The sequence below is a fragment of the Leptopilina boulardi genome, unplaced genomic scaffold (assembly GCF_019393585.1).
Source record: "Leptopilina boulardi isolate dan_hultmark-lab unplaced genomic scaffold, ZJU_Lbou_2.1 LbouV2_195, whole genome shotgun sequence".
In the NCBI taxonomy this organism is placed as follows: Eukaryota; Metazoa; Arthropoda; class Insecta; order Hymenoptera; family Figitidae; genus Leptopilina; species Leptopilina boulardi.
Window position 1 is genome coordinate 1,816,874 of NW_026137746.1, and position 11,093 is coordinate 1,827,966.

Genomic DNA, 11,093 nt, shown 5'->3' on the forward strand with positions numbered 1-11,093 from the left:
ACACTTTAAAGAGTATAATAATAGTTTTATGATAAAAAAGAATTTAATTATTGTCATTAAATATTATAAAATAGTAAATGAATTCTTCCTCTTTTTTTTTATTAATTTTTTGTAAAATAAAAAACATCCCCAAAAATGCAACATTTCTAGAATCCCCCACCCACCCTCATCATCGCCCCACCTAGTTATCGTTGCGTTTGAAACCGCTATATAAAAGGCGTCGCGATACTATATGAACGCTGATTTTACAATGAAGTCGAGTATCATCGCGACAAAATCCTGTGGTGCGTGGACTTGCGTCTTCGTAACCTTAGTGGTCCTTCAAATTTTTGGATTAACATATTCAATGCCCTTCGGTAACGGTCAACAAACAATTCGACTCTGTTCTAGGAGTCTTAGTGATGCGCTTTATCTTATTTGTCAAGGTAGAGGATATAATAGTCCATTTTCATATAGTAGCGAAGATGATACAAGAACAACAAGCACAAATGGTCCTGGTCTCGTTGATGAGTGTTGTTTACAATCATGCAATATTAAACAACTTGAATTATATTGTAAACCACCGAGCGATGATAGTACATCCCAGGATGGCATGTGAGTAAGGAACTTTTATTTTATTTTTTATTTTTTCTTTTCATTTCTTAAATCATAAAGGGAGAAAAAAGATTTCTTTGATTCAAAGAAATCAACTTCTTTGATAAAAATTTTTCTTTGATACAAAGAAAATTTATTTGTTTCAAAACAAATTATTTTTGATTCAAAAAAAAATTATCTTCGTTTCAAAAGAAATTTTTTATTTAATTCAAATAAATGTTTCTTTTACACTCTTATATCAATGTTAGAATTTCTTTGATTTAATGCACAAATTTCTTTCATTCAAAGAAAATTTTCTTATTAAAATTTATTAATTTATAATAATTTTATAAACATTTAAATTTTTTTTGTTTTTTAATTTTTTTTTTTAAATACAAATACAAATAAATAAAAGTGGAAAATTTTGATATTTTTAATTTTCTACCATAATTCTATGGATCAAATATTTGTAATTATATTGTTAATAAATCATGAATTATTAAAATATATTTTCAAAAATTTTAATGAAATTAAAAAAAAAAAATTTAATATTTTATAAATCTTTAAGAGCATTTGAACCTTCGTGACGTCACAAATCATGGCGCATGACACGCAAACTTCTCAGGTATGTGAAAAGCACAATTTTGAATATTTTTTAAAAAAACCTTTTGGAAAATGTTCAGAATAACATAGACTGTGTCTGTTATGTGCGGAAAATTCAAAATTTTGCGTTTAAAACGTTTTTTAAGCAATGCCTACATATAAGCAATTCGTGTATTTTTCCTTACTTGTGACAACCAACTTAAACATTGTTTAAAAAACGTTTTATACGCAAAATTTTGAATTTTTCGCACATAACAGACATAGTCTATGTTTCTCTGAACATTTTCCAAAAGGTTTTTTTAAAAAATATTCAAAATTGTGTTTTTCACATACCTGAGAAGTTTGCGTGTCATGCGCCATGATTTGTGACGTCACGAAGGTTCAAATGCTCTTAATCAAATTTTACAAAATTTCAATTATTTAACATCCTTGGTAAATGAAATATCTTCAAAAATTAAATTATTTTCAAAATTGCAATTTTAACATGTAATAATAAAACAATTTCAAAATTAAATTATTTTACATTAAATCCAAATAATTCAATTATTTTATAAATATTTTTAACTAAACCTCGATAATTTTTATGATTTTCAAAAATTTTAATAAATTTCTTTAATAATTTACTGAGTTTAACAATTGATATATTAAATATTTATACATTATATATTGTTTTTTAAACACAAATTTTCATACCCAGAAAATATTAATTTTTTTTAAAAAAAAGTCAAAAAAATATATAAAAATTTAATTGATATTAAAAATTTTTTTATGCATCTCATCAAAATATCGAATCATTTTCAAAAATTTAAATTAAATTTTTTTTTTCTTGGAAATTTGTATAAAATTTTGTAAGCATTCAAATATTAAAATTGCTGTAAAAAATTAACAACTACCTAATCTTCTAAAATTCAATTAATTTATTAAAAAAAAAAAATGTTTAATAATAATTAAGCGCCAATTTTATTTATTTTTAAAAAAAGTTTGATTAAAATTCTTGAAAAATTTATAAGTTTATGTAATTTAAAAACTTTTAATAAAATTTTTTAAAATATCCAATAGTTTTAAATATTTGCAAAATCAAATTTTAACAAAATTTCAATTATTTTACATCCTTTTAAATAAATATTTTCAAAAATTAAATTATTTTTAAAATTGTAATTTTAAAATAGAATATAATAAAACAATTGTTAATAAATTCTTAAAAAATTAAATTACTTTTGAAATTTTTATAATTTAAAATTATTTAAAATTATTTTTAACAAAGTTTTTAGTAATAAACAATCGCGCATTATTAATAAATAATACAAACACAGGTGAAATACATTAGTAAACATTATTTTATTGACAAGTGTGAGGCTGCAGTCCCATGGCAGCGTTTTGAGTTGCGTTTTGTCACTAGACCATGAGTGTAAAAGAGATGCAGATATATGTTTGCTATGTTTACACTCAGGGTCTAGTGACAAAACGCAACGCAAAATGGTGCCATAGGACTGCAGCCTGAGAAAAATTCTATGAATATAAAATACCAAGTATACATATATAATAGAGTTTTATAGCTTCCCAACCCTGGTATAGGAGAGGGGACTGACAGCCAGGAGTTTCACATAATAGACGTTACATATTTTAAATGATTAATTCGCATCTATTAAAATATTGTTTATGAGATATTTCAACTATGTGTATAGGGTAAATGGTACAGGTGATCGACACCTGCTATTAAAAACGATAATAACTATAGAAATAATAACATTGAATTAAATATTACTAGTAAATTAATTAATATACGATATTTCGAAACTGATACAATTGACAAAAAGTTTTATATATGTTTATATTTTCCTCAATATTTTACTTTCTAGAAAACTAACCTCAAAAAATTTGCTTTATTGATTACAATTTTTATGAATTAAGAAATTGTTAAATAATTATATTTTAAAAGTCACTTTTTTTGTACATTAAATCTGAATAATAAAATTTGTGATAATATTAATAAATATCATATGTTACTTAAATAGTAGTTGAAATATTTTTTACTTTATTAATGGGTGTCGTTCACTGTATTCATACCATACATTTTTAAATTAATATTATAAACTCTTATTAAAGTATTTTTTTAATTTTAAATTTATATACTATAAATTTTAACTCAAATCTTTTATTTGAAATTTATTTTATAATTAAATCTTTAATAAATTCAAATAAAATGTCATTTAAATTTGAAAGTATGCCCAGGGTTGTTGATTACTGTACACGTTATCATATTATTTATTAATAATGTGATTGTTTATTACTAAAAACTTTGATAACTATGCTATGCTATTTGTATCTATTCTATTATTAAAATAATTAGGAAAATAATTGAAAAAATAGTTAAAAAGTAATTCGTTATCAGAAATTATAGTTAGTTTGACATAACCTAAAAGAGAATATATAATTATAGAATATATTATAATTATAATAATATAATAATAATTATAATAATATTATAAAATATAATAATTATATAAGAATATATTATAAATATATAATTATTTATTTTAACTAAAAGATTAGTAGAAATATTACTATTTTAAATTGTGATTGACTTTTCAATTTTTTTTTTTCAAATTTAGAGAATATCATTAAATAAAAATATAATCACTTTAAAAAATCCGAAATTTTTTCACAAAATACTTTCTTTTTTTTATAAAGCAAAAATTCTTTAGGTAACCAGTAGTGTTTGAAATCAATTTATTGCATTAAAATATGAGTTTTTTTAATTAATTTAATTTTTTTTTGTCTCTTACAAAAATATGTTTTATTTTTAAATGTAAATAATTTTAATGTGAAATTATAAATGTTATAATTATTAAATTATTAGAATTAAATAAAATATAAATTTTTATATTATTATAGGCAAAAATAATTTTTTTCTTTAAATAAAACTAGAAACAATTTAAATAATCTAAAACATATATTTTCTCTAATAAAACACCATCGATCACGTTCTTAATAAATGATTTTCTCAATAGGCTATCTCCTTTCAATTTTTACATTTTATATTGGTTTTCCAAACTGCAAAGTCATTAATAATTAACAGCATACTCTGTATAGGTTAGATTAATTGTTAGATTAAATTTTATAACATGTGATTGATAACTTTCTTTAAACATTGGAAAATTTTATAATTTTTCTCCTGTTCTCTTTTTTTCAGCACTCTATATTAAAATTTTTTTTTGCACTCATTTTTTTTTTTAACTGATAGTTTTATTTCCTTGCAATCTCTCTTTCTCTTCGCAATATATATATATATATATATATATATATATATATATATATATATATATATATATATATATATATATATATATATGCATAAATAACGTGTTTTAACCTTCATTGAAATTTTTAAAAAATATTTACCAACATATAAACATTTTAGTTTTCCTGTTATTTGTATTATTAGCGCGTGTGGTAATTGACCCTTAGAAATGACACAATAGGTCAGACTAAAATTAATTAGGTATCACTTAATTTCTTTAACGAAATTTTGGAGTCAAAACACTTTTAGATTATAACTGATTATTATGAGTAATTTTTTATTTTATGTTTATTTGTTTTTTTTTTTTTTAATACAAAAGTGACATAATTAATCTAACATTAAGCTTCTTTGATTTTACTAATAATAATAATTAATTTGTATGCTTTAAAGTTCACATTATACCAATAATCAGTAATTGTTGTTGATACAATAAAACCCGGAAGCTAAATCGAGATTCTCTCAATTAGTTGCTCATATATAATGTTATTTTCTGTAGGTCGCTAATCTGCGGCCTCAATATTCGCGGATGATTATAATTACAAGACAAGTAAAAATAAACAATAAATAAAGATAAAATATTATTCTTTGATAATATTTTTTGTCAAAACAAATATTTCTTTTTTAATTTTTTTTTTTTTGCATACATTGTAAACAAAATATATTATAAATACTATTTTTTCTATTCGATCTAGGATCATCATCAATTATGATTTTTGTCATATAATAATAAAAAAAAACATTTTTTTTTTATCTTTTTGAATTTCTAATCTTTAGAAAAATTATTTTCACAGTATTTAATTTCGAAAAAAAAGTTAGTAGTTTCAGTAATTTATTATCAACAGTAATTAAAAGCGGTTCGTTGACTTGTTTTCAAAAATTAATCGGTCATTTCTTTCTACGCTTATTGTATAGAGGGTCTTTGATCGCATAAAATAGTGAGCGAAGTCCAAAGCGTTTGGATATATTCTTAAATGTCGGAAGCCATAGATTGAAGAAAAAAAAAGAATAGAAAAACACATTGTTAAAAAAAAATTCTATTTAATCTCAGTGTTACAAAAAAAAAAAAAAAAAAAAATCAGTTATTAATTATCTTTGGGAAATTTCATCAAAAGAAGTTTATATAATAGTTGTGGGCAGAAAATTTCAAATTATAAAGAAAAATAAATTTTTTTTAGTAATAAATTTTTAAATTTGAACACTTATAATTAAATAAATAATAAATAAATATATTTAAATAAATAAAAATTTAACTAATTTAATTTTTTCTAATAAAAATTTTCTTTTTTATTTTACAGGGATGAATCAGTGAGAATAGTGAATCTTCCTGATTCTTCAGAGACAAAACCCACAGAAGATATTGCAAGAGGAACGTTAAAACGTAAGAATATTATACAATCTAAATTGAATGGACATGATAAATATTTTGAAATAAAAAAATTTTACAATTTTTTAAAAAATATTAATGGAAACTGGATATTTATAAATAACAGTGTGGATAAAAAAAAATGTAAATACAATTGCAGATCTTGGTTTCAACTTAAGAAAAGACGTCGTAAAAAGGTTTTTTTTCTAATTCTAAAAAAAAAATTGTTCTAATTTCTTCACAACATAAAACTTGGCACCTTTTTCATAAGTAGAACACTGCTTTTTACGCACATTAATAAATAATTATTCTTTTTGTATTTAAATAGAAATATATTTTATTTTATAATAATTATATTATTATTATTATTATTATTATTTGTATCCGTTTCTTATTTAGTCTATTTCACGAAGTAGTACAAGGAGTCATATCGCTGTTTATAAAAGATGTCCCCGTTTTCGGTATTCACGGTTCTCAAGTTTTCACCAATCTAATTACACTTACGCCAACTGCGGGAAATTGTGGTATTAAACTCTGTATTCTGTAAACACGTGATTTTAATACCTAGGTTACCCTCTAGAGGCGCAAGTGTAATTAGATTGGTGAAAACTTGAGAACTGTGAATACCGAAAACGGGGCTACATTCCGTTAGAGCCGGCCCATACAGTGTTGTCAGATGCCTATGGCGCTTTTCCCCTAGATGGCTAGATATTTTCCACTAAAAATAAATTTTTTCCACAACAAATTTTTTTTCCTAATTTTCACTAGAAAAATAAAAATAAATAAATAGAAAACGTAAAAATTCTTAACTCAACGCAAAATTTAAAATTTTTGACACTAATTATGCAAAAGTTATTTAAACTTAGAGAATAGTTTAATAAAATTTAATATAGTTCAAGGTAATAAATATATAACAATAATGATAGACATTTTTTTGGAATTTAATTATTTAAATATTAATTCCAATTAACAGCAGTGCAGGGCTTGGCACGTAGAAGAGCAGCCTTTCTTATAGAACTGTGTGACTAATTTTGATTGGCCGAATCTGAACATTTGCTCAATCGCCATCAGTGTAACCAATCAAATTCACTTAAATAGTTTAATCTTAGTGACCACACATTTAATACTTCAGATACAATTTACGTAGAAAAAATTACATTTAGGTAAAAACACTAAAAAAAAACAGCAAAGAAAAAAAGATACTAAATTTCCTACTAAAATATTTCTCCTACTAAAAATGTTACTGAAGGACCAAAATCTTACTAAATTTAGTGGGAAAACCACTAACTTGGCAACACTGCGGCCATAGGTCATATGTCTCCTTATACTACTTCGTGGTCTATTTTCTGAAAATTCTCTACATGTTTTGATGTTATCTTAGACGACCTTGAATTTTTCTATTGCACTCGCATGTAAAAATTCGTGAATGTATAACATAACCTTAAGGTAAACGTTTGTTTCAGAACACAAAAAATTACTATATTTTGTTATCTCACACATATTTAGGGTAAAGAGTACAGTAACCGACACCCAGGGCATACTTTCAACTTTAAATGACATTTTATCGGAATTTATTAAAAATTTAGTTATAAAATAAATTTCAAATAAAAGATTTGAGTTAAAATTTATAGTATATAAATTTAAAATTAAAAAAACACTTTGATAAGAGTTTATAATATTAATTTAAAAATGTATGGTATGAATACAGTGAACGATACCTATTAATGAAGTAAAAAATATTTCAATTACTATTTAAGTAACATATGATATTTATTAATATTATCACAAATTTTATTATTCAGATTTAATGTACAAAAAAAGTGACTTTTAAAATATAATTATTTAACAATTTTTTTAATTCATAAAAATTGTAATCAATAAAGCAAATTTTTTGAGGTTAGTTTTCTAGAAAGTAAAATATTGAGGAAAATATAAACATATATAAAAATTTTTGTCAACTGTATCAGTTTCGAAATATCGTATATTAATTAATTTACTAGTAATATTTAATTCAATATTATTATTTCTATAGTTATTATCGTTTTTAATAGCAGGTGTCGATCACCTGTACCATTTACCCTATACACATAGTTGAAATATCTCATAAACAATATTTTAATAGATGCGAATTAATCATCTAAAATATGAAACGTCTATTATGTGAAACTCCTGGCTGTCAGTCCCCTCTCCTATACCAGGGTTGGGAAGCTATAAAACTCTATTATATATATACTTAGTATCGGTTACTGTGCCTTTTATCATTCTAAATTAAAAAGAAAACTTGTTATATTTAAAAATATATCATTTTTAACTAAAAGAAACAATTTTTGTTCTAAAATTATGATCTATTGTTTTTTAAAGGACGTCAAAGTGTGAAATTTATAATTTAATAATTTTTAATATTTTCACAATAAATCAACAAGAGAATATATGTTTATCCACAATACTGAAAAAAAAGACCAAAGTCAAAATCTCGATTAGGGCGCACTCACACCTTCTTGCTGCCTGCCTGCAGGAGTTGTCATGGCAACGTGCAGGAGTAAGAGAGAGAGAAAATTCAAATTTGAATTTACTATCTCTGTTACTCCTACACGTTGCCATGACAACTCGTGCAGGCAGGCAGCCGAGAGGTGAGAGTGCAGCCTTAGATTATTTATTGCAATTAGCGGCAGAGTAAAAAAATTACAAATTTTACACAACTCTAACTTTGGTGCCCTCTGAAAATAATAAATAATAATTAAAAATTAAAAATTGTTTAGTTAAAATAAGTTTTTAAATGTTTTTTTTTTAACTTAGAATAAAAATAAAATTTTTCGTTTTTGAAAAAACAGGCGTCTGCCTTTTTAAGTATCAAGATTTAACCACTTTTTTTTAATGATGGAGGCCGTAGCATAACCTTAAAACTGAAAAATCTTCTTTAATGTAAACAAAAATTGTAATTTTTTAAAAAAATTTTATAGACTTCTAAAAATTATTTGAAATCCATTTTTATTTTGTTTGCGTTAAAAACTATTTTTCAGTTTTGAGGTTATGTAATAACCTCAATCTTCCTTAGTGGATATAGACACTGACGATTTAAATCTGTAAATAATTTAATTTCTAAATCAATTTTGTTATTATTAACGACTAGTATTTAGAAATTTAATTTCTCTGTCGCAAAAAATTAATTTAAAAAGACAAAATACGATTTCAATTTTCAATGTGCGTTCACTAACTATACTGAAGTTAGCTACAACTACACGCAACAGTTGGCAACACTACTTTTTATCACCTCTTAACGCAACACTTATGGGAAATCCCCGGCTTTATCTTAAACCTAGATTCAGATCGTCAGTGTTTATAAAAAAAAAGAAAATTTCATGGAGAAATTATCACTTAATGATTATTTTTATTATTACAGATTCTCGATAAATTGATCGTTTCAAAAAAACGAAAATTTCAAGTGGGTACTACGTCACCGGAGCCGAGTAATAACATTGTGATATTTCCATTAAGAACTTACTATGGCTTGGAAAAGTCACAATATGTTTCTGACTACCTAAAAGAATCTAATCGAAAAAAGTTGTCACTTACGAAAATTCCATTGGATCCTTATGTTCTTAACAAGAAATAATTATAAACATCCAAGTTTTTCATGAAGATTTCAATTTTTTTGACAATGGTTCATCTCTAGACTCTACCCTAATTTTTACGTGTAAATCAAGAAGATGATAAAAATGTGAAAATTGTATACTTAAGTTTAAAAAAGTGCTGTGAATCATTCAATTAAAAAAAAAAAAAACATTAGACTTTGGCGCAGAAATAAGTGAGTTTTATCACTTCAAACATATTAATAATGAGAGCTTTGTCTGTGTCAAAGATTCTGAATAATTCATCTAAAATAAATTTCAATCATTATCATCTACTATATAAGTAAGTGTGAATGAGTGATTGTACAAAGAGTTTTAAAAACTAAACCGAAAGTTGATTACAGAAACAACTATAAGTAGAATAATATATATATATTTTTTTTTATTCCATTAACAGTAAAAAGAAATTCTAGAGGAAGAACCATTTTTTAAAAATTAAAATTAATTAAGACGGAAAACTGCTATGACAAATTTTGGAGTATAAAAATGAATTATAAATAGAAACTTCAAAATTTGTTCACCACTAGTTTTTTTCTATCTAAAACCACAATTTTGAAATATCGAATTTTATTAACGTCAATCTAGTTTTTTAGCCAGTTTCTTTATATTATTTTTTTTAAGATATCTAAGAATCTGATATATAAGATAACTTAAGTAAACTTCATTATGCTTCCTGATAATATTATTAACTATAAATTCAATAAGTTACAATAGTCTTAATGTAAAAAAATGGTTCTTTTAAATAAGATAAATAAACTTGGTTTAAAGAACGTAAAATTCAAATAATTACACAGAATGGTCACAATTTCAAGATTTAATATCTGAATCATTTTTTTTTTAACAGTTGAAAATGATTTAACTGTAAATTTATACTTGTTATTTCTGTGATACCTTTTCGGGCGAAAAGAGACTTTGATTTGAATAAGTATTTCGAACGCAAAAGAATGTTGTTTGTAATATGCGTTCATCTGTGACTTTCTTAACAAATCGCTTTAATGACCAATGATCTCATTAGTTTAAACTTATAAAATAATATTGTACATTATTGTTTTTTTTCTAGTTATTAATCTCTACAAAAATATTGTATAATAAAAAAAAATCGACAAATCTCGATAGCCTATGCTTCTTGTTGTCGAGATACTGAAAAAGGAAGCAATATAAAATAAATAATGAATCTTATATATATATATACATGTAGATCTAATTATTGTATAGGGAAAACCAAGACAATTTAATAATTATTATTATTGTAAAATTTTCAAGAATTAAGGGCATTTTAATATAGACAATTTAATTAAATAATAAATTTTATTAATTTTTTTTTTGACAAATATGCAGAAAATAATTTTTAAATATATTAAAGGAAACATTAGTTGATAAAATGTAAACGATTGGCTTGAAGTTGGAATTTTACTTCTAAATGGAATTAATTGGAAATTAACGTTGATGAATATTGAAATTAAAAGTTTAAAATATCAATTTTTTATTATTATTATTTTTAATATTAATTAATTTATTAATTTTTTGCAAAAATAGCTATAACTTTTTGGAAAATAAATATATTCAATTTTTATTTGAAATTCAAACGTATTTTTTCGTGTTAATTACGAAAAAAAATTATAAC

General features: G+C 23.3%; 1 protein-coding gene across 1 annotated transcript; it reads left to right on the forward strand.

Moving 5' to 3' along the window:
• The first annotated feature begins 219 nt into the window (after positions 1–219).
• On the forward strand, positions 220–10,656 carry LOC127278092 (insulin-like growth factor I). Its single transcript, XM_051299623.1, has 3 exons — positions 220–594; positions 5,773–5,855; positions 9,241–10,656. Exons 1-3 carry the CDS (start codon positions 233–235, stop codon positions 9,249–9,251), a joined length of 456 nt encoding a protein of 151 aa, XP_051155580.1. The 5' UTR covers positions 220–232; the 3' UTR covers positions 9,252–10,656.
• Positions 10,657–11,093: the final 437 nt, after the last annotated feature.